Raw genomic sequence first — 24,830 nt, 5'->3', positions numbered from 1 at the left:
GCACTCTGAAGACCTAGCAAAAAGATTGTTCTGATCCTTGTAAGGTGGTTATTTGATAACAGCTGAAGCTGTTATCTCCCCTCTGAAGACTAGAAAGAGTTCAATTTACTCACAGTTGGACATGAGAAAAGAGCACAGCTACCTGTGGGACTGGAAAAGCTAGACCAGGTGGAAGCATCTAACCAGTTCTCAAGACCAGCACTAGGATCTAATTGAAACTAGCCAAGAACATTTTTGGCTGTATAATGATTGTTTAAAAGTTGTTTTAATTTCTGATAAGGTCACATAGGTAGCACGGTATTTGTGAAGTAACTTCTGCCTTCCTCACCATTTCTGCTCACCTGCTGCCTACTCCACTCTCTGTGATATTTCTCAGCTGTGTTATTTCCCACCTGGCGATCATGTTGGCACAGCTACCAGACACATCCAACAATCAGCATGCACCCTGCTCCCTTCTTGCTGCCTGTACTTCCTCACAACATCTCCAGCCAGTCCCTCCTTAGGGTATCCATGGCCCAGGGCTGGCTACCAGCATGGACGCTCCTAGAGAAAGGTGTAAAGTAGGAGAAAGTAAGCACAAGCTCTGCAGACACCTGATGGCAGTAGGAGAGGAGGATCAGAAACTAAGCTTAAAACAGGGGGGAAGCACTTGCATCACTGATATACAAGACCTGGCATTTGACCAGGTCTCAGTGAGCACAAGGTGCCAGTGCCTGCTTGGTTCTCAGCAGTTGTCTCACTACTCCAGGACAGAGAGCCTCTTGGCCACCTCTCACAAACACGGGATGATCCCAGTGAGGCTGCACAAGCAGATTAATGTGATTAACTCAGCGAGTGTGAGTGTGGGGAGGGTGAAAATGGCTGCTGCCAGCCCTGTGCCACCATTGCCACCTGCTGCCATCACCTTCAGCTGCCCTTGCCTGAGTCAGGTGCTGTGCCTGCACAGGGGGTGGCCCTGTCTCTAAAATCTCCTCAGATTTTGCATTTAAAATAAGGGATAAGTAAGCTTATATAGTAAACTAGATAAGGAATAATAGATCCGAAAAGGAGCCTTCTGGTTTCTGGGTCTGCCCTGCAAAGCATAAAATGCAGTATCAAACAGAAATGCTTCTATTGTGCTCTAATTCACACAAGGTCAAATTTTCAGGAAAAAGAAGAGGTGCTCACTCAAGTCCTGGTTCATAAAGGCCATGAGCACTAGCACACAAATCTAGACATTATCAGCATGTTAACTTGCTACTTTTCTAAATAAAAATATATTCTAATGGCCTAGGTCTTGATTGTTAGGAAGAGAATTAATAATAGAGATCTTATGTTAAAAGTAAGTCTTACAGAAAATCCCCAGGACTTATGGAAAGCATTTGCTTCGTTCATAGAAGAAGAAAAGAATGCTGAGGTGAGTTTCCCTCTAATTCTATATCTACAAACAAACGTGCAGTGCTGGGAGTGGCTAGGCAAGTTCGTTAGGTGCTGATGGAAGATTTGTTTCACCTGCTCTGAGAACTGATGGGGGCAGCCTGTGAGTTTTTCCAGCTTCCTCTCTCCTTTCACAATGCAGGAGGTGTGGCCAGGGTACCCCCATGCATTTTGGCATGGGGAAGATGAGGGCTGACCTAGTGTGAGCAGAAACTTTTGTGTTGTTTGGTGTATCTCAGAGGTGCTAAGATTTATAACTGTGAGCTGTTGTTTTGGAGTCTGGAGTCTTTGCAATCACGTGGAGTTCACTGGCAGCATCCTACCCATAGCAGGCACCGGAGTGACACCAGGCTTGGGACAGAGCAAGCCTTTGTCTTCCTGTGACTGGATAGTGTTGGAACCTTTTACCTGAAACAAAAGGTACTGCATTCCGTTATATGTTATGCTAGCAGGGAGTAGAGAGAGCTTGGAAGACTTTATTTATTCCAGGTGTTGTTTGGTGGGGCGTTGGGGATACTGTAACTCTTAAAATGATACGAACTAGATAAACATTGAGAAGAAAAATCAATTTAATGTAACCTTTTCTCTAGGGGTGTCAATATTTCTGCAGTCCTAATGTACTGATGTGTTTACTTAGCACATGTGTGAACCAGCTTTCCTAGACACCAATTATGGCTGTTTAAAAGAAGTGTGCAGACCCCTGGTATCTCTAGTCCATATGCTGGAATTAAAGATATAGAATCAGAGTGTTCATAAGCTTTCTTATTCTTTTGTAATGTGGTGGAGACACAACCTTGTTTCACCAGACCTCAAGCTATGTGTGTATGGATAATGAATGAAATGGTGATATATAACTTTCAAAGCAGGGAATCCCACAACAAATCTCAGAAGTCTTAAAAGGAAAAAAAACATGTGACGAAATACACAGGCAAACTGTAACAACTCTGAAATTCTTCATGAGTATCAGTCTTATAGATAAAGAGTAAGAGAAATGATTAATTGTTTGAAGAGGAATGATGGGAAATTAGAAACAAGTACTCCTTGGAGATATCAAACCATTTTCTATGGATTTCTTTTTTTTTTTCTTTTTTTTTTTCTTTTTTTTTCCTTTAAAAAGAAAACAGGAGATTGGGAAAAGAAGGATGATTAGACTTCAAGTGGAATTAATTCCTAGGCTTAAGGAAAATCAGGGTTTAAAACCAAAGAATAAAAGCACTATAACAAAAGGAGTTTATACTCACATTACCAGAAAATCACAGAGACTTGCTGCCTTGTGGGTGGGTGTAAGCTGCAGCACCAGGGCTGCTAAGGGGAAAAGACACAGCACAGGGTAGTTCTCCTCAAGTTGACTTTCATGTCTAAAAGACAAATGTACATTCTGTCTGAATGAGCTTGAGGCCCTAGTGATTTAGGTGGGTATTGTCAGCTGTGTGTTTTCTAAACTGGAAGAAAACGACAAATATTGCAGTGCTGAAGCACATACTGTATTTTTAGACACTCCTCTTAAATGATTTGGCATATTGTTGCCTACACAGGTAGTGAAGTGTGTTTGTAGAAATAAACTTGAATATTTCTTTTTAGCCTGTAGGAAAAACTGGTTTAATGCAATGTTCTTTATGATGAGAAACTCAAATTCCAGACTGTGAGTAGAATATGACGTCTGACATTTAGTGGCTTTGGGTCAGTCCATAGCATTTGTTTCCTTTTCTATGTTGCTGTTTTTGTATCTGGTATGAAAGTGAAATAAGCCAAATGAGAGAGGAGTGAAGAATGGGAAATAAGGGAGAGAAAAGCAAGTACGTGAGAGGTATATTTCTGGATGGGCATTTTCTCTAATTATTTTTGCGAAGTGAGTATGTTCTTTTGTATGTTCCTTAGATGGAGCGGGAATAGTATTTCTCCATTTTACACTCTCTGTGCTTGGACGCCTATTAGAGGAATTTAATTAGCAGTTGACTTAAAAACACGCATTTGGTTATGAACTACATTCATAAGAGTTCTTCTGCTACTAGAATGTATGTAGTTATTGCTACTGGAGTTGGTAATGGCAAAAGCGTGCCGTTGTGTATCTTTATTCAGATGCTTTGAGGGCTTAGGAACCCAAGTAAAATCCTTGTCACTGTGGATTAAGCCATTGCTTTTATTATTGGGGCCGCTGTGGTGTTGTTGAACTATTACAAAGACACACTGACTTGATGTCGTGTCTTTCTTTTTCCTTTTTCTTCCACTTCATTGAAACCAGGACTGAATTACCAGTCAAAATATTTGTTACAAATAAGTATCTCTCCTCAGGGATAGAAGCACTGAAATGCTTCTTCTCCCTTTGCACACCAGTAGCAATGATTATGTTCTAGATTGAAGGTGGAAAGTGGTTATTTCAGAAGATTTAGCATTGACTGTCTTGTTTTGAGAGCACATCTCACCACCAGCAAGAGCAGACGAGCTAGTCATGAGCTAGTTTTCAGCATAGCAATGAATAGGTGCCAGATGCTTGGTCTGTATGTAACCATGAATTGGTTTCACTGAATACTTTTTGTGAGTTTCTACCATGCTTAGGATATTCTATCAATATTAAACTGTTATATTATTGTAGGAGATGAGGGCTTTATTCTTTCAGTGCATATTTAATAGAAAGACTTTGTATAAACTATTGGTGCTCTTTTCCTCTAAATGCATTTTGAGCACAAGGCTTTCATCTGCACATAGTGTGTGTGCATCTCAGCCCACAAAGCAGTGGGCACTAAGGGACTCTGACAGCTCTCACAGAGAGGTTGAGCATAGAGATTGCCCTCTAAGCCTTTGAAAGTCTTTTTAGTAAGAGGGTGCCTCTACTATTCCACAGTTTCTTACAACTGCTTGTTTATATTTAGTATGTACATAATCACATTGCTGGCTGTTTGCTTCAGTTTCTTAGTAAGACAACACCATGTTACCCTGCATATCCCAGTGAGCCCACAACTCAGAAGACCACGCACGTGTATTAGCAGGTTTTGATATTTTAATAAGTTCTAATCTTCATTGGATTTAAACAAAACAAAAAAATTATGTGCACCTTGCAGTTATATAGCTCAGGCTTACAGTGATCTATGCATGCATGTGAAAATTCATGGTGTCTGGTGTTCAAAGAGTCACTTATTTTCTTATAAGACTTAGAAACAATGAACAGACCTCATTTTCACACAGCCTTATGATGTAGGAGCAGGGAAGGGCCCAGAGAAGATCTAAGCATTCTTGACCCCAACTAGCATCATTCACTGCTGATGATTGTTCAACTTCTTACTATGACCAGAGATGATGCTCTCAGTGCTTCGCTGCTCTTTTAGACTGTAGTTTGCTTTTAGAATTTTTTCTTATAGCTTTATCTTTCTGGCACAAGACTAAACTGCTGTAGGCATGAAGTACGAAGGATCATTTTGTTCTGTTTGCAGTTACTTTTTCTGTATTTGAAAGTTTAATACCTCAGTCATCTCATCCAATGCTGAAACACTGATGACTCTTTTTTAGATGATGTGCTGTAAGCCTTTCACTTTGAGATTAGCAGAGCATGAGTTCCTTTTGGACTATGAGCTATGTTTTCTACAGAGGACATGATCAAGCAGTAGCAATGACAGTGTCACTATGGTTACTGCTGGGCATGTCATGGGCTGATATGATCAGTGGCAGTTGCTACACTATGGAGAGTAATTCATCAACTGGACCTTTGATTTGCAGTGGAGATTCAAGAATGAGATGCTGGGTAGGTTAAAACCCTCTAGGGACAGTTGACATGCAAGACCAGATAAAACAGTGTTGGAATGAGGTACAAGACACTAATTCTAGATGAAATTAAAAGTAGTCTATTAGAAAAAGGAACTGAAGTAATGGAGTATATATTATTGTTAATTTGGACACGAGCAATTATCTGTTCTTAATTTTTCTATAGTAATGCAAGCAAACAATTTTTCTGATGCAGGATTTGAGTTACCCAATAAATACTATGTGGGAGATGGTCACTCAGTGTTCTTGGAGGGAGTAGCAATTCTTGGCTAGTTCTAGAACATCACTTTTGACCACTGGAAATATCACTCAAGAATTTGCCTGACTTGTAATGAAGATAACAGGAGAGCAGCTTAGAACATTGAGCCCAGGGTAGCGTTCAGGCACTAGAATGGCAAGGATAAGCTGCTGAAGAACAGTGTAAATGATATCAGAACATAGCAGATATTTTAAGGCAAAATATGTTACATTTGAAACAATGGAGGCTGAATTTTATCAGTCAACAAGAGCATCTGTCAGTATGGTGAAAGTGCTGTTCAGTAAGAAGAAATTAAAGGTGTGTCACTCTCTAAAAGCAAGGATTTGCAAGCCCTCTTGAGAACCACATGCACCAACACATTTAAATGACATTTACTTCTCTTTAGTAGTTAAGTGATTGCAATGCTGTTTTGAAATACCAACCAGATTTTTTCCTTAGTGCATTTAATATTTTTTTTCTGTAACTCTTTAACACAAGGTACCTAAATTTCACGGTCACAGAATTTATTGTTCTAATCTGTACACTGGAAAATTAGTCAAGCCAGTAGCCTAGAACTTTGGGATTTTGTAGGCCTTGTCTTGTAGCAAACGCGTGTATTTGTGTGTGATGGTGCTGGAGTCTTCCTCATCCAGAATGATCTGGTCTTCTCTGGTTGCTCTCACTGTTCAGTAGTGTTGGAAGTCAGCCTTCAGGAAAGGTGCATGGTTGTACTTCTTGGGACAATTGGAAAACTTCCTTAGAGTTTAATTTATTTGCGTTCCTGAGTGCTGTGATCGATTGTTCCAGAGCACTGAAGAATGATGTGATGTTAAGACATGCTGACTAAATAAATCAACTTTTCAGGAACTCAATGAAAAACAAACACATAAAGTAGAAAAAGCCAAACTGGCATAGTTTCATGCTAAAAGCCCTTTTTGCAACTGGTAAATCTGTAGTATAATTTATCATAGAGTTATCTAGGCTGGAAAAGATCTTCAAGATCATCAAGTCCAGCCATCAGTGTTGTTACATTTCTTTGGGATTGCAGATGGGCAGATTCTCATCCGTCTGTAAATCTAATCCTCATACAACATACTCCGTTCTCTCAGATTTCCTCATTACCAGTCTAGAACTGAAGTTTAGCCTTGCTGCAGGTGGAAGATACTCTTCACCTTGTTCTAGAATATTCTAATTCCTTGTTCCTTCAAGTTTGCTGCTTCGCAGTTCATTGGTTTTTGCCTCATTTGGATTATTTGTGCTAATTTTAAAGGCCATAGCAGATCTGTATTTACGCCTTGAGGGGCAGCGTGCTTCAGCTAAGGTACTTCCGTAGGAAGCTTATTTGGTGCTGCTGGATGGCTGTGTGCTCTCTTCGTAAGGAGGCACTGGGTCTGGAGAGAGCTCAATGTGAGCCTCACCCAGGGCAGTCTTTGTTGTGGCCTCCTCATAGGATGGAGGCAAGCACATGGAGAGAAACGTGGCATCCGGGAGGAGAGTGGAGTAATGAAAACTCTGCTCGCTGTTCCAGGGCAGCACAGAAAAGAAATTGGACACGTCGTGCTCAGGCAGGGCCTCAGGGAGGTCAATGCTGAAGATCTGCCCTTGTGGGATGGGGCGCTGGCAGCGGCGGTACAGGAAGAGCAGCAGGAATGCCAGGAAGAGCATCATGGTGGCAGGCAAAATGATGCACAGAAATGGCTCTATGTCGTCTTTGGTTGAACTTATCTGTTGTCTACTCTGTAATAAAAGCAAATAGGTAGTGTGTTGGATGCATGGAGACCTCTTAATCACAGAGGAAAAGAAACCACGTTCTCCCAAGAATGACCTAGCAGTTTCATTCCCGAATTATTTTCTGTCTGCATTAGTGCCACTAACACAGCGTGTTTTGCAAGCTACTGGTTTGCCAAATCCTTCTAGCTGGTCTATGAAAACAAAACACTTCAACAACTAGAGGCAATATAAATGACAAAGTAGCTAAGAGAGCTGGGTTTCTAGAAAAATCATTTTTTGTGAGTGGGGAAAAATACCGACAGCATGGAACTGTGTGTATTTTTGTATGAGTTATTACTCTTGGATTAGCTGGGACCTGTTCTCTTGTGAGAGGCTGGTTGAGCTTTTAAAACTTGAGGCAATACTAAATTGCAGAGGAGAAGGGCTAGACATCCACTGGATAATGTCATTTCTGTTTGGAAATCTTGACTGTTAACTTTAAAGAACAAACATTATAACAGCTGCCCCTTCCGTCAGGACCAACCACCAGCAATACCTGGACTATGGCTGCTTTATCCTTACGAGCCAGCCCAGATAAAACTTGATTTGTTGGGACAGCCAGAACAGGGGCTCTTCCTTGAGCCTGTTCTGCCAGCTATCCCAGAATCATTTCCCTGTTTAGAAGTATGGACAAAAGCCCTCTGCACCAAGCTTTTGAGTTGTGTTGTAGAATGGCAGAAGTTTTAAGCTATGAGGTTGTTTTTTTTTTTTTTTTTCAGTGACAAATGGTTTTTTTTTTTTTTTCTGTTGTATTTGCTTCACTTTATAATTGAATAGATCTTATTTCCAGTCTAAGTCTATCTAGCTCTAGCTTCTGATAACTGGATCTCATTCAGATTTAGTCTAGAGTTTATGAAAAGCATCTCTGCTCATTCTTCAAGAGCTGTGGTTGTTCTGGTAGCTACATAACCATGCTATAACCTATATTCAACCATTTGTCTGCTATGCCTTTGTTACTTCTCCATTTCATAGTCATATTATTAAATTATTTGTATGTGGTAATGCTTAGGAAAAAGAACGTAAATTGTAAATTGGTTTTTACTTGTAGCAGCAAAACAGCAGATTTCTGCCTTTTGTTTTTCCCTATGAGTTGTTGTGGGTCTGAGGCTAAGCCCTTTGAAGACACTTTAAAATACATAAAAACTATCATGGATGAGCTATTAAGCTTTTTTTTCTCAGGTGTCTTTTAACTACGGAAATGCATACTAAAGAATTATCTCATATTTACTGATCATTTCTTATTAATGAGCTTCTGGCAGTACAAGCTGTTGTCTTACCTCACTGTCAAGTGAGCTATAAAAAGTTCAAAGACAACACTTAGCTATTATTCTGAAGCAGACATTAGAATACTTAATAAATATGGGAGATTTGCTTTAAAAACTTTGCTGCTGGTTGTTTTTTCTTTACCTTACTTAGTTCTTAAAACACTGCACGCAAGAAGTGAGGAAAAAATTGTTTTAGTTTGTATACTGTGATTATTGAGATTCCCTGAGTCTGTAGTGCTAGCAGTACTTTCTTAATGGATATTTGGAAGAGCTGGGGTAGCATTTTATGGGATAGCAATTTTTGCTATCGGTGAAGAGCACGTTTTTTAGGTTTGAGGTTTAATTTGTAGGGAGCAAGCTGTCGATCAATTTCAAATACTTTTTAAAACATTTGTGAGTTGTGTGCTGTTGTGGTTGGCACCCTTACCTTCTGTCCTAAATAAGTGTTTGACACTTGAGACTAGTAAAAGGTATGTCGAGTCTCAGTTCCAGCCAAATGCATCACCACTATGAATGTATTTTTTTTCTTTCTTGGGTTGGATATGAGGAAAAAAATTCTTCTCAGAAGGAGGAATAATGCATAGGAACAGGCTGCCCAGGAAGGTGGTGGAGGCACCATCCCCAGGGTTTTTCAACAAATGTGGCACTGAGGGATGTGGTTGGTGGGCATGGTGGGGGTGGGCTGGTGGTTGGACTAGATGGTCTTAGAGGTCTTTTCCAACCTTTATGACTGTATGAATTGCAGTGGGGAAAAAAAAGTGTGATTTTAAATAATGGCTGAGGACTGTTGTCATTTCATTCCTGTGCTGATGGAAGCACAGCCTGGTGTTACAGTTGCCTGGTGCTGCCTGGTCTGGGACACGGCCTCAAAGGGTCTGAGACGTGTACAATACATAGAGTGGCAAGCGGATAAGAATGGACTGAGGGGCTGGATTTGAATTTACAGATGCTCAAGGCCTTAAGCATAAACCGCAGTGAGTTACTGTCCATTGTGATACAGCCTCCTGCTAAACATTTTTCAGTCTGGTTTTACATGGAGATATGGTTCAAGAAACTTTCTCTGCAGCTGATTAATAGCTTGCAGATATATCTAAACACAACTAAAGTACAGGGGAAAAAACTAAGTGGTGTTGATCACAGTACTTCTGTTGCAACTTTGTGCCTGTTTCTGAGATGAGCAGCTATGGGGCTACAGAATAATGTTGCAGAGATCTTGACATAAATTCTTGGAAAAATTTATAGCCATAATACATAAAAAACTGTAATAATACCAAAAACTGTAATAAAACTAAATGTTTTTTTTCTGAAGTTCTAAAGCTAAAAATGAAACAGCGAGCCAATATGTATGGTGGAAAATAACTGCTGGAACTGGAAAACAGAATGCCCTAGAAATGAAGCTGCATCTTCAGTAATTAAAGATACTCTGCCTGTGTTACCATTGGTAGCTACTGTAGATTTTGTAATTGACAATAGTAAGATTTGGACTTCCAGCATGAAATAAGCTACAAAAACACAAGGAAAATAGCCCTCATAATGAGAGGAAGGCAGCAGTAAAAGGGACTAATTTTCTAAAAAGACCTGTTTGTTTTTTTTTTTTTTTCCTCTCTAGAACTGATTTTTAGTTGGGTGGTCTGGGCACTGTGGGTTACTTCCTGCTCCATTAATTCTTTTTTTTACTTTCACCGTTATGGGGAGTGAAGCAAAGGGTCAGTTTTCCAAAACATGGAGAACAGCACAGAAATAGCAAAGCCTTTCATTAGTAATCTGCTTGCTTACATTTTTTTTTTACTGTGCTGAGCATGTACAGTTGCTGGCTTACAGATTATGTGAACCATAGGAATTAAGATGAGCTCTTATTCATGCCTGTTAGTAGAGGAATGAAATGGAGAGCACAGATGAGTTGTGTGGCGTTTCCATAATGAATTAAGTGAGGTTAGACCTGGACACATGTTTAGACGAAAAGAAACCTGCTACTTACTTTAAAAGAGAAAGACCTCATAAGGCAAAACACGAGTTTAAAGGAAGCTTTCTTATAAAGATAGAAAAAGGAAAGTTTATTTGACTTCCTTAAATTCCCATTGAAGTGGCTGGTGCTAAAATTCATTGTATTGCTAATGATTTGCTTGAGTTCTTAAAACGTTATTGAAATGATTTTTTTAAAATAGAGCTTGTGTTCATACCAATGTTTTTGATAGGGTGCTTGAAATTGGATCAGGAAATAGGTACTTCTGAAATGTTTTCAGTGGATTTGGAACAAAGTCTGCTTTGAAGTCAATAACTGTGGCCCATGCCCAGGTGTTTTTCTATGTTTTCCTCACCCTGCTGCTTAAAGCAGATTTGTTACTGCTTGTCAAAAGCCAAACTCTGACAAACAGGAAAACATTTTGATGTGTTTTTGTATGCATCAACAGTGACACACAACTTTGAGGTGAGCCTAAATTTACACTGAAGTGTTAAATACTTGTTAGAATGTGATTGTGTTGATGATATTTGTTTCCCACAGTCAGACAAAACCAGTTTCAAGGTGCAAAGTCATTGCAACTCATACGCCAGCAGTCCTACTGATGAGGTGGACTCTTAAAATCATAGAGTTGTTTTTAAAGCTGCTTTTCCTCCAGTTTTGACATCCTCACACACCTACAATTTTCTTTTACAGCAGTACACTTGATAGCTAAGTAGCATGGCCAGTGTGCTTACTAGTGCTACTTGGCATAGGCATTTACTAGGGGTACATGCGCACTTGAAATTAGTTTCCCCTCAGAGAAGCCATCTCCCTACACAAAAGCACACAGAAGCGCAAGCAGGCAGGCTGTGTTTTCCACTCTGACAGCTACTCCCTCCCCTCCTCCCCGCTCGCCTGCCTGTTATCCTCTCTCAGAAGTAATCAGTGTGCAGCTTAGAGAACAAGAGTTCATCGTTGCCTGATACTCACTCTTAACATCTGCAGAAAGGCTTCATGGGACCAGACCCAAAGCACAGACGTATTTAAAAGAAAGGAAATCCAGGAGTAGAGCAATGAATTCTGCTTTAAAGAAACTTATTTAGCAGCTGCTCCAGCAAGATTTTTCTTCTAATGATTTTTCCTTCACCACAGATGCATTTAAAACCACAACAGAACATACATGCTTTTGCTCTATGTAATTGAGTATTACTGCTTTGATAGCTCAGTACACCCACACTGACTCTGTGCTATACACTGAGGCGCTGTACAAATGTATACACACATGCAAAGTCAAAGGAGGTGCCACAGATGCTGGCAGGTACAGACCTGGAGCTCTGTTTCCAGAAGTGGCCCACCTGGTTCAGTGTTCAGCCAGTCGTAGTTCCCCCTGTCAGCATGTCCAAATTTCTTCCAGCTGCTGTCCAGGAGCCGCCTCATGCTTTCGTCCACCCGCTCTTCTGCCTTTGTGCCTCCACCTTCCTTCACTGCTTGCGGCTGCGTCCCCTCCTCCTAGCCTTGACCCCGCTGGGCTGCTCTCCACTAATGATCGTGTGGAAATTGTGTCCTGAGCAAAGGGAGAAAACAAATAGAAACCCCCGTGTCAGGAAGCCAAGCAGGCGGATCTCCTCTTCTCTCTTCACTTCCAAGTCAATCTCCGTGGATTTGCTTCAGTGGCCTACATTACCAGTAAAGCTGGCATCAGGTATCAGGGACCCGTGGCTGATAGTGCTCTGATTGGAGGGCTCCCCGCATTAGGATTATTAAAAAGGGAATTTGCATGTGAAGCTGAGACCACATGGTCCTGACTCCATGCAGATAAATAACCGCCTATATTTAGGGATCTAACAAATGCTTTTCCAACAAAATAATAATAAAAAGCTCCTGTACCAAGAGTGAAAGTTCCTCTCTGTTACAGAGTGCCAGAAGAACCAAAGATCTAGGCAGGTTTTTGTTCCCTGTGGCTCATGCCTACAGTAAACAGTGAAAGTATCTGATGCATAGAGAGACAAGGACGGAAGGCTAAATGCTATGCTGAATTATTTAGCAGCATGAGAATGCAAATGTTAATGGTAAATCCAGAGAGAGAAAGCTGCCAGGGCAGCTTTGGTCACTGTGAGCATATGAACACTTCCAGTAGTGAGTTGTCAGTGTATTTGACTCAGAGCTCGCTTACTAGCTTCTAGGGTGTGAGTTATTAAATAGAGGTTGTTTTGAGTGAGAAGCCTTTGCTGTGTTCTTCAAGCAAATAAAATATCAGGGATGTATATTAACCTCTAACGGGAGCAATATTTCATCTGAGTGGTTCAGGGTTTAACTCTTACTGAGAAAGAAGTTAGTTGAATCATAAAATTGTCTGAGTTGGAATGGACCTTCAAAGTTCCTCTGGTCCAATGCCTCTGCAATAAACAGGGGCGCCTACAGCTAGATCAGGGTGCTCAGAGGCCCTCCAGCCTGACCTTGAGTCTCTCCAGGGATGGGGCATCCACCAGCTCCTTGGGCAACCTATTCCAGTGCTTCATTACTCTTATAGCTACGGTGTCTTTTTCCACTGAGCAGAGAGAGGCTGTGGGTAATACCCAATTCAACTGCAGTGTATCTTGTATAGCATCTCAAGGTCAGTCTGTTTAAGCAAATTTCTGTTCAGGTCTGATACAAAAATCTGGGGGTCAAGATTCTTAAGTTGTATTGAGGTCATTGGTCCCAGAAAACTGTAGACCTTGTTCAGAGCAGTAGGGGCAGCCCAGGTGTGAACCACTGTGTCCTCTGAGCAGCTGGGTCCTGACTCAACAGGTCACACTGAGACAGCCAAATTCCTCTGCTTGGTGTCCCAGGACTCTGTGTGGAAGCAACAATGAAACTATCCATCCTAAACCACAGTGTTAAAATAAATTCCTTCAGGAGACTTGTGGTTTAAATCTGTCATCTCACGTGAAAGCATGAAATGCTCATATACCATCTTAATTAGGGTCTTAATACAACCCCTAAGATTATGAATGCTATTTTTAAAACGTTACTGTAAATTTGCTTTGGGACTGCCATGAATAATGAGGAGAAGAGAAAGATGATGTCTGCTTATGGTATCATTACTCTGATGAATTTTAGCCAAAATAAGGTGTGCACTACGAAGACTAACTGACCTAACTTAGCAAGTGCTGTGAATTCTTGGCCTCTGGAACATCTTCAAGAGTGATTTAACTTTGTAGAGCTGAGGCCAAGTGTAAATTTGAGGAAACATAGTCCTTTGTCGTGCAGGTAATAGGAATACACAATAATGGTTGTCTCTCTGGCTTTACAATCAATGGACCTGTTAGAAGGTTACAGAGAGCACGCACTCTGCTGCCAGGGGGTCTGCAGCTTGTAATACACTGCATCTGTATAGATCTGCCTGTGCAAAACTCAAGTGCTGCTACTCCATGTTGAAGCTGTGGTAACACATTAGACAGGTTTCTAGCAACTCTGTGGATCGCTTGAGACCTGTTTCTCATGGAGTTCATGCCCATGGCTTGAGCATGCTTCCCTGTGGAGATGCAGGGGAAGAGCATCCTCTAGTCCAAGCCTCTCAGCCAGGTGTCAGGCTTGATGCTTTTAGATGTGGAGGAGGAAGAATTTTGGAGCTCTTCAGACTTCAGCATGCATCAAACAGTCTTTTTTTTCCTTCTTCTTTTCTCCTGCCTTTGTTCTTGGAAGTAATTCATTGACTCATTTTGATCCTGTCAACCTGGAGAAAATAGTTAAGGTGGGATGGTAACACCTGAGTGATTTAAAGTTTTTTTTTTTACAGATTTATAAAAGGATGTTGATAGTTATCAGTCAGTGTTACTAATACTACTTCTAATGTTCAAGAAGGGAGAGACTTTCTTAGGAAGCCAGTGCAGAAAATGGGCACATTCCCAACTCTCAGAATGAAGATCTGGTAATAAATAATTCCTATTTCTGATGTGTTGAGACATTAGAGACAAGGGGTGTAACTCTATGCTGTATTGCCTCTGATATTAATAGGGAGCAGAATATCCATTGTGCCCTAAATCACAAAATGGCTTGGGTTGGAGCAGATCTTAAAGCCCACCCAGTCCCAACCCCCTGCTGTGGGCAGGGCTGCCACCCACCAAATCAGGGTTCCCAGATCCCTCTCCAACCTGGCCTTGAACACTTCCAGGTGTGGGATGGCCATGATCTCCCTGGGCAGCCTGTGCCTCACCACCCTCTGAATAAATAATTTCTTCCTAGTATCTACCCCAGATCTCCTCTTTTAGTTTAAACCCATACCCTTTGTCTTGTCACTGTCAGATTGTGTAAAATACTGGTCTCCCTCCTGCTTCTAAGCTCCATTCAAGTACTGGGAGATCACAGCGAAGTCATAGAATCACTCTGGTTAGAAAAGACCTTAAAGATCATAGAGTCCAACCACAACCTAACCATACTACCCTGATAACCCTCTGCTCAATCATATCCCTGAGCACCACATCCAAATGTTTTTTTAAGCACATTCAGGGATGGTGACTCAACCTGGGGAGCCTATTCCAGTGTTTAACAACCCTTTCTGTAAAGATGTTTTTTTCTGATATCCAACCTAAACTTACCCTGGTGCAACTTAAGGCTATTTCCCCTTGTCCTGTCACCAGTGAGAAGAGACCAGCTCTGCTCTTTCTGCAATCACCTTTCAGATATTGGAAGGGAGCAATAAGGTCTCCCCTCAACCTCCTCTTCCCCAGACTGAACAGCCCCAGTTCCTTCAGTCTCTCCTCATAGGGCATATCCTCCAAGCCCTTCACAAGCCTTGTTGCCCTTCTTTGGACCTGCTCCAGCACCTCAATGTCCTTTCTGTACTGAGGTGCCCAAAACTAAACACAGTACTTGAGGTGAGGCTTCACCAATGCTGAGAACAGGGGCAGGATCTCCTGGGAGTCTTCTCTGGGTTGAACAAGCCCAACTACTTCAGCCTGTCTTCCTAGGAGAGGTGCTCCAGCTCTCTGATCACCTTTGTGACCCTGCTCTGTACCTGCTCCAACAGCTCCGCATCCTTTCTATACTGGGGGCCTCAGGCCTGGGTGCAGTACACCACATGGGGTCTCATGAGGGCAGGGCAAAGGGGAGATGATTACCTCCCTCTCCCTGCTGGCCACCTCTCTTCTGTTGCAGCCCAGGTTACTGTTGGCCTTCCAGCAAGTACATGCTGCTGGCTCATGTTCAGTAGTAGATGGGCTTTGGGGTCTGTGAAGGCACTGTTACTTGCTTTTCCTTAACCCCCTTTTATGACTGGTTGATTGGCTTTCTTGAAGCTGCAGATCCCATCTGTGTGGGATTGAGTTAGACAAGTGTTTGACTTTGTGCCCTGTCAAGGAAAGGCTTTCCTTCAGGGAGAAAGAGAAAATGATTCCAATCCACGGACTTCTGAATCCACGTGAAACTTTCTGAATTGAAGTGTGCATTATTTATTGGGGCATCAGGTGAAAGGCTTTTGGCAATTTTGCGTTGTTTTCATTTAGGTGAACTGGAACAGTGCTTTGCTTGAAATAACACACATTCAGTTTCAAGTAGCGTGCAATAACACAGTAACTCTGCAGTAACACATGTACTGTTTCAATTTGGAGTTTGCACCCTGAAAATGAATCTGTTCTGGGCCTGAAGGTTCCTACTTACAGTTTATGGGGAAAGTGCACAGTCCCCTGCAGCCTGTAAGATAAAGTTTGCTATAGAAATGAAATATGTGAAGAAAATCTTATATATAGGAAAATGGCAAATCTAAAGACACAGCAAAAGCTTTATTTTTTTCAAGTGCAGTTGTTGGTTGGGCTTGTGGGCAAAGCTGCAGTCAGGCCATAAATCAGGGATGTGACCTTTGTTGCACAAAGGCAGGTGCAATGGCCTTAAATGCACAAAGCTTTACAAACAGGGCTGGTGGCATACTGACCTCAAAGTTACCTAAAGGGACAGGGGAAAAAAAAAACAAAAAAACCCCCCAAAAAAACCCAAAAAACCAACTGAGAACGAAAAGGGAAAATTTTCCTCACCAGTCAACTGGGAGGAGAGAAGAGGGAGTCTTAGAGAGGTGTCCTTCCTGGGTGTCCCCTCAAGTGCAGGAGTCACCTCACAGCATAATGTGTATTTTGTATGATTGATGTCTGAATGTTCGGAGGGAAATAATTACAAGTTAAAAATAATTGGGAAGGTGCTGAGAACCACTGTTCAGTGTGGATAGCCTTGTATGTAAATGGGTGGCTTTTGAGATGTATAGTGGTGAAGGCTTGGGTCCATGATAATGTGGAAGATAGATTCTACCTGGGGCAGCGGTGTGCTGAGTCAGCTGCTTAAGCTGGTATGTAGCTTCTACTGCAAAATGGAAATCTCATCCTTTGTCCAGGTCTGAATCTCTCAAGGTGTGTTATGGAAGAGGAACCAGGCATCTGCTGGGGGAAAGAGAGGATTACTGGGCCTGCAAAGGTGAGCTCTTACAATGGGGTTGGGCTGTACAGGCACAACTGAACCTGACTGGTTAGAGGCATTGTGTATTGCTGTTACAGCTCAGTTTTTTGCTTCATTTGGCTCCAAACATTACTTTTCACCTATGGAGGATGATGCCTCCTTGAAAGGGATACTTGCCCATTCAATACAGTTCATTAATCAGGGTTCATACTCAAGCAGAAGATGTGAAAAATAGACAGAAATGACACAGTGTAGCACTTGGTGTGACCCATCATCCTCTTTCTCTGTCTTACTTCAGCAGTCAGTGCTCTGTAGTCTGTGAGCACAGCAGGGAAGGAAAATAAGGAGGTGCTACCAGAGATCCACACCTAATGGTGGTCATCCTTCTTGTCCTACGCTCAGCACAGCTCTGCCTAAAACATCCTGTGGCAGGCTGTTATGCTGCATTTCCTTTTCATTGTTCTCACTGCTTTTGTTCCCATGAAATACTAAAGGAGATTTGGATGAGGGGGAATGGTTTTAAGCTGAGATGGGAGGTTTAGGTTAGACATCAGGAGGAAGTTTTTCACCCCAAGGGTGGTGATGCACTGGAACAGGTTGCCCAAGGAGGCTGTGGATGCCCCATCCCTGGAGGCATTCAAGGCCAGGCTGGATGTGGCTCTGGGCAGCCTGGTCTGGTGGTTGGCGACCTGCACACAGCAGGGGGGTTGAAACTACATGATCTTTGAGGTCCTTTCCAGCCCAGGCCGTTCTCTGATTCTATGATTTGATTGGAAGTTTGCAAGAAAAAAGCATATTAGCAAACTAGATTTTAACTTGCAATTTTTTCTTCTTTTCCCTGTGATGGCTTTGCAAACTAATAATCTTTACTCTCCTGGGCTTGGGGCTGGTCACAAGAGCCTGCATTGAGATCTTCAATTATTTAGTGTCCTTTTAAAAGGGAAGGAATTATGTGAGAGGGAGATATAAGATCTGCTCTGATGAACACCTCTGCAGCTGGGACTTGGAAAGAACGTTTTTATCAGGGCACACAAACTTCCTCCTTGCTTTTATGCACAATCATTGCATCTCTACATAGAAACATTTTCCCATGTTTTCTCAAGAGAAGATTAATTGCTTTTGCAGATAAGGGTTTCAAACCAAACAGGCACCTCATCACCCTCCTCTCCTTACACAAGTTACTGCAATGCATTTACAAAACCATTTTTCACTTTCTCATTATGTTTGACATTCTCATTTCCCAAGCTTGAAGGTTTGTCTGTTTCTGACCTTCTGGGCATACTTATAGGGACAGATTTAAATACAGCATGTTTTTAGCCTGTTGGTGTCCTCGTAGTCTCTGGCACAAAGGAGATTCTGATTTGACATACAAAAAAAAAAAAAAAAAAAAGGCCAGAAATGTAACGTAACGGTCAAAAATGTAGTAAAGGAAGTAATTGAGAAATGCTACCTTGAATATATATTCTAAACTATTTTAAGTTTTAGTTATTTTATTTGACTGTGCTGGGAGATGAGGATGTTGACACCTCCTTAGATGCTGATGCTAACCACAGCAAACAAACAGCTTCACCATGTTTCCTCAGAGATGGTGATCCATAGGTATTGTCTCTACTTCAAGGGTGCATATCTATCAGTTTCAAAACAGCTCCCCTCAACAAACAAAATCCCCTGAACAATCAAATCCAAGCCAAAACAAAGCAGAACAAAACAAATGGATTTATTCTCACAGTTTTTTTATGAGGAGCCAGAAAATGATGCATACAGCCTGGCTTTGATTTGTTTGGGGTTCTTTGAGTTTTGAAATCTGGATGCTGAGTGCACTGTTCTAGGATGTCATATCAGCCATTTGGATAAAGATTTCAACTTTGTTGTAAACAGTGTTATTAAATATTAGATGTTAAGAGGCTTAGCCTGGTGCTACCTTCTTTGCCAAAAGCTTAGAAATTGGAGATCACCTGTTTCACGTGGTTCAACTGACAGTACCCAAGCCTGATTCTACCTTTTGTTTCTACCTTCTTCTTGGGCATATTCAGTGAACCAAAAGAAAGATCAATCTTTAGTACTTCTTGTAATGGCAGAGAAAGGAGAGCTTTACCAAAGCTACTGAAGGAATGTGCAAGCTTGTATGGTTTGGTGGCAGTTTTTCCTCCTCTGAGCCTTTAAGGTGACTGTCTCTTGCTGGCCGGTAAATGGAGTTGGATGAGTTGACCTTCCTATACCTAAAAATTATCCTGTTAAAACTGAACCATTATCTATTTTTGCTGATGAACATGTTTGGTGAAAGCTCCTATGGGAATGTCTCCCCACCAGTTAATTAACTGTACCAAATGCAATCTGTTGAATTTTGCCTACATAACAGTGCACTCAGTGGTCACTGCCTTTCTTGTACCTTGCTCAGGAGTCTAGTGGATGAGTTTGGTAACTCCACTGAAGGAGAGAGAAAACTTGAGATTCAGTTGGCTTTTAAAAAAATAATAATTACATATTCAAATTATATATATATATTTTTGATGACAGCTGTTTTCTTTGGTGAGCCAACAAATGAGAGAAATACAAGTATCTTATCAACGCAACTACAAATAAACTTCACAACTTGTACCATATGTCGACCTCTCCCACCCAGTGACAGCAGAAGCCAGGCTGATCTGACCCCACTCTGAGAAGACAGGCAGGACCTCATACATGTCAAGAGTTAAGGAAATAGTGGAATGGTATTTTCTGTATGTACCCAGCTGCTGTTTTACATTAAAGAGTGCTATTTAGGAGGAAAAGAAAATCTTTTGAATGGTATCTAAGTGAGATATGTAGAGCAGCAGAAGGTAGTTTCCTGGAATGAAATTAGATCAGACTGTTGGGATTTAACACTCTTGTTTCACCAGAAATTGCTGTAAGGCTATCGAAGCATCACAGCTTCATTTAGTTGCTTTGTAATCTGCTCTAATACACCTCTTTTAACCTTCCTCCTGATGGGGTTGTTGTGTAACAAACATTGAAGGCCAAAGCTTGTGTTGCTTCAGTGCTTAAGTTACTGCTGAGAGTAATATTATGATGGGGATAGTCAAAGGAAATATCTGTTTAGGGGGACAGAGGTGAGATGTTTGCATGAGCAGATGCCCTTTACTGGCTTTTTAATGTAGTTAGCCGGTTGGAGTAACAACAGGAATCTGGCCATGGAGGTTCAAGCTCTGATTCCACGTGGCTGTGCCTGGAGATGGCAGTAAGCCTTAGTGGGACAGCTGGCAGCTGAATTTTCACTCTTGAGACCCTATGGAAAGCCCCAGGTGTACAGGAGTGTACCATAAATGTTACATGGACTGTTCTCTTGTCACTGAAGGACTCCTGCTTTCAGAAAGCACCATAACCCTTCTCTTTTAGAGTCCTGGTTGACAATTGCTTTCTCTGTAACTGTATTTTGTTTGCATTTGAAAGTCTGCATGGTGATTGGGCAGAACATGCTTTCACGTAATGATTCCTTCAAACTAAACAGGAGAAACTACTGATCCAACTTGGATCAGAATGAGAGATTTGGGCGCCAGAGGGTGGCCTAGCATAGCTGTGACAAGGAAGGAAGCATTGCATAGTTCTTGCTGTTGGGCTGCACTTCTAGCATGGGAACACTTTGAGTGCCAGCTATACTCTGTGTTAGAGGGAAATATGGCTGGGGAGTGTCTGGCTTGCAAACCCAACACCATTTGTCTGAGAAGTGATGCTCTGTGGATCTCTGCTTGTCCCTGGTGTATCTACAGCAGCTCTGACACTGGGAGCACAGAGCAGGGAAGAAGCACTGTCTGGACTTCAGTGGTAGTAAAGTGGTGTATGTGTGTGTGTAAGTGGGACGTTAAGAGTTCAGCCCCAAAGGTTACAACTATGAAGGAAAGTAATGTCCTTTCTGCTATAGCGTTTTGCTTTGTTTCCTTTTTCTCCAAAAATACCATCTCCAATGGAATCACAGCCAGAAGTATTTTTGCTAGTTATTAATTAATGAGGGGTGAAATCACTTGTTTTGTGAAATTTCACACATTCTACTTGAACTTTTTAGATATCTCAGTCTTAATCCTTCTTTTTCCTCACCCCCTGCTCTTTCCCAGCCCAAACTCTGGTGTGGAGTGGCGTAGGGTCATTTGTTACACTGTGTAGATCTCAGCTCTCCTTGAAAAATAAAACCCAAGATCAGTTCCAAGCCACTAAACTCCCCAGGCCACCTGTGAAAGCTGCAGTCCTGCAGCATTTCAGTCCTCAGTGCTGCAACGTTTTGCTTGACTACAAACTGCAAAATAACTACCTTTAGACAAAACAAACACCAGATTATTTTGCATTTGCTTCTTTATTCTACAACACAAGCAACATAAATAGTTTTTAATTTTTTGTTTTAAAATATTTTCATTTCAGAATTCAGTCTGAACAAAATATACACAAAATACAATTTGCAAGCCAGCTTACAGTGACTTCCTGACCAATGGACACTGAAGAACCAAACAAAGCAGCACAACGGAACGCAGCAGATACAGGAAGGTGTTATTCTAAAGAATAGGAGAAAGGTAGAGGGAGGAAACATGAATAGAACTGGGGAACTGCAGCTTGGTATGAACTCCGTAGAAGGTAAATCCAGCGTAAGAACTCTAGACATTTATAGTCTCTCTTTAAAAACATTAGTGGCTCCTCCTGAATATACAGTTATAGAGATGAAATCCTGGGAATAATGCTTTGTAATAAAATGCTTTCTATGGCAGCCATCATCATGGAAATAGAATTTGCTTTTTATTTTGGAATAGGAATAATCAGATCTTTGGCAAAATGGAGTGTCTACTCCCTTTGGCTTTCTATCAGTTTTCAGCTCTGGTCAGAGGGCCCATGGAGTAAATTCGCGGTATCATAAATAATGACAAAAATGGAGGTGGGGAAGGGGAAGGTGAGGGGAACTAAATGAAGTTGCTCCCTGCTGTCACTTCATACTTTCACACCTCGTGCTCCCATCTGCTCCTTGAAACGATGTGCAGCGCAGGGCTCTGCTACCACATGGCTTGGCCCTTCCTGGCTGCTCTCACTTTGGTATCAAATCGTGCTTTCTTCCACAGATCTGGGGGCTCAGCAGCCATGGCCTGACTGGGGAGGTGGTATTTGTCCCTGCAGCTCTCCTGCTTCCCTTTGCTTCCTGGGGAAGCATGGTATTTCACCACAGACTACGCTAAGCGAAGGTGTGGAAAGGAAATAAGGAATAAGTCCTTAATGCTCCATAGGTGGAAGTACGTAACTACTTTTTGATAAGCGGGATGTTGAGTTGCAAGAATTGAAATAGATCCTCCTGCCACTTTTTGTTAACAAAGAATGCCTTCCATAACCCCAGTTCCCTGAAATGCTGTGGCAGGGGAGAGTAAGCAAACCTTTGCTTGTGAATTTGCCAAAAATAAAGAGGATTTGAGGGATCTGGTCCCACAGGCAAGCTCATTATTGCATTAATCCAGGATCATGCAGCGTAGCTCCACTGATATCCATAGTCAGAATTAGGGCATTTCCCCTGCTCTCTGCTTCTGGTTCTTGTCTTGGACCTCTCAGCATTAAGTGAAAAGAACAGTGCATACTTATGCTAGGTGCTTTGTTATTTTCTTTTTAAATAGCCAGCCTGTCATGTTTGTCCAAAGCTGTTTAGTATGAAATGAAACTGTAGTTAGCATCACATATAAAGGGGCAGTAGTGGAGATAAAACAAAGAGGAGGTGAGATTTCTTCCATGCAACTGTACAACTTCCTGGAGAGCCAGGCATGTTGCTGGTGAGTGCTGCTGATAGACCCTTATGTTGTATCCCTACAGAAGCTCTGCTCAAAATGGGGAGACTCAGAGAAGAGGGGTCAATAGCTGCCAGATGTTATCTACATTGCATAAAATCCAACAGTTGTGCTTCTGTGCTGTGGTAAGTTGGTCCTTTTATACTGAAGGAGAAGGTATATATATTTTTTAAATTGATGGTATTGCATCATTTCTTTAAAGAATTGTGGAGTTATCAGACATTGAGGAAAAAGAGATCTATTTGTCTAATTTCATATGCCATGCTTACCACTATAAACAGATCTTCCCAGAAGTGATTATAACCAGAATATTGATTAAATTGCTTGCTTAAGCATAATCTTATCATACCCTCACAGAAATAAGATACAGGAAGGGAAGAATTGGTTGAATTTGTTGAATTAAAAACAATTTATCACTGACAAATAGCATTTCTAATTGCTAAAAGTGAAAATGGCTAAATTCTGTACGCTCAGTTTCCAACTAAGCTTGCATACAAGAGCTGGTTAGAAATGAAGGCTTGCTATGGTTGGCTTCTTGCACATTAAAACTGGATCTGTGCAAGAGTGAAGGTTCTAGTTTTAGTCTGGGAGCACTTTGACGCACAGGAATGTGTGCTGTTTTTTTTGTGGAATTCCAGGAATGAGGTGTATAAAGGGCCACAACAGATAGCAGGAACTATACAGGACTTTCCCCTTCCTGAGAACTTGTTGACTTGTATGCAAGAATTGAAGGATTCAAGGACTGAGTCCAGAGTATAAATATTCCCACTAATAACAATGGCTTGGGCAGTCTGAGAGTGGGCCTAAGCTGTAGCAGGAGATGGCAAATGCAGGCAGCACACACAGCCGGACCTCTCTACTTGTTAGCCTGTTTGACGCTCAAGTTTCATACTGGTCCTGCGCTGAGTTCTGAAGTGGAGATACCAGCACTGAGATACCACTATATTCAGAGCAAATGGAGATTACATAAGGTAACATGGGGTATTCAGAGGGGGGAATTACCTCTTGGGCAAATGAGAACTCATTGGTGAATTTTACAGTAAAGTTAAAGAGAACTTGAAGCTCAAATTCAAGGTAAAGTACCTTGCTGGGTCAAACCATGGGTGAAAACTCTGCTTGTCCTCCACAGAAGCCAGCTATATTCCAGATGTAGTGTATTGTTTTATTTGTGATGAGACAAAAGCTGTGTTTGGCATTTTACAAGAAAAAGTTCTGCCCAGGTCTATGTAACCCTTTCCCTAATAATTTTGTCTGGATGCTGAATGAAATCAATTATGATAAATGTCTATTCTAGGAGAGAATTAAATCCTAACATCCTGATGAAAGCATGTTAACCAGGAGATAAATGTTCTGATTCAACAGTAGTTGGTTCTATGCTGCTGTTACCTTGCACAGTGGGCTACAAGGCTATAAGAATTGGAATATGTTATGTGAGGGAGATGCATGGAGGGGTGCTTTGCACTGCTGGATGTGTTGGAGTGGTCAGAGCTAGGGACTAGTGCCAATACTCTTCCCTGGGACCATTCTGTGCAAGTTCCTTCTCTGGGCATGAAGCTTGCACTGTGAGGCCTGCAAGCACTGAGCTGGCAGCTTTAGGCCAAGTGGTCCGAAGAATGAATGGAGCAAAGCACACAGGCCTACAAAATGGTGACTTCACACTCAGCATTTTGCTACTTTGGGGCTTGCTAATGTCTATGGCTAAACTAGCAAAAAAAAAAAAAGCCTGATGAATCAACTCCACATGTTGCTCTCAGACTAATAGCTCCTGAAGTGGTGGTAAGCTGTCCTCACCTGCTTACCATTTTGCACAGAAGGAAAAGGAAGAGCAACACCTGCTAAAGATTGCTCACCTAAAGCCCGCTGCCACAAAGATTCCTTTGTGCTCTTCCCATCCTTTTACATGATATTTCTGGAATGATGCAGTTACTTATGTCCTCATATGGTTTCCTAAGGGAGGGGTATGGGCAAAGAGAGGCACTAAGGGTGACAATGGGCACTTAGTGTATAATTTGGAAGGAGAAGTTTAAAATGCATTGCATTTGGTTGAGCAGCTTGCTAAGCAGGTAACGCTGGGCTGGGCTGTGTTCAGGTGCTTGGCTGGGGGCAGTCATGTTCATTCCTAGAGCTTCTCTTTCTGATTTACAGACAGTACGGAACCATGGTGTTTCCTAAACAACTGGCCCCATTCTGGAATCCTGAGTGACTCCCTTGGTACTGCTATCTGTTTTACTTCTCCA

General features: G+C 41.7%; 1 protein-coding gene and 1 long non-coding RNA gene across 2 annotated transcripts; one reads left to right on the top strand and one right to left on the bottom strand.

The window, feature by feature from the left end:
- The first annotated feature begins 732 nt into the window (after positions 1–732).
- Positions 733–24,317, top strand: LOC125688873 (uncharacterized). Its single transcript, XR_007374931.1, has 3 exons — positions 733–1,836; positions 16,749–16,828; positions 21,200–24,317. It is a non-coding gene; the product is annotated as an uncharacterized LOC125688873 (long non-coding RNA).
- SMIM28 (small integral membrane protein 28) lies at positions 4,395–12,051 on the bottom strand. Its single transcript, XM_048935435.1, has 2 exons — positions 11,714–12,051; positions 4,395–7,147 (listed from the first exon to the last, which is right to left on the bottom strand). The coding sequence occupies exons 1-2, from the start codon at positions 11,822–11,824 to the stop codon at positions 6,749–6,751; spliced, it is 510 nt and encodes a 169-aa protein (XP_048791392.1). The 5' UTR covers positions 11,825–12,051; the 3' UTR covers positions 4,395–6,748.
- Positions 24,318–24,830: the final 513 nt, after the last annotated feature.

This window comes from Lagopus muta, chromosome 2 (genome assembly GCF_023343835.1).
Source record: "Lagopus muta isolate bLagMut1 chromosome 2, bLagMut1 primary, whole genome shotgun sequence".
Classification (NCBI taxonomy): Eukaryota; Metazoa; Chordata; class Aves; order Galliformes; family Phasianidae; genus Lagopus; species Lagopus muta.
The sequence above is the reverse complement of the archived record's forward strand: the minus strand, read 5'-3'. Positions and strand labels throughout refer to the sequence as shown.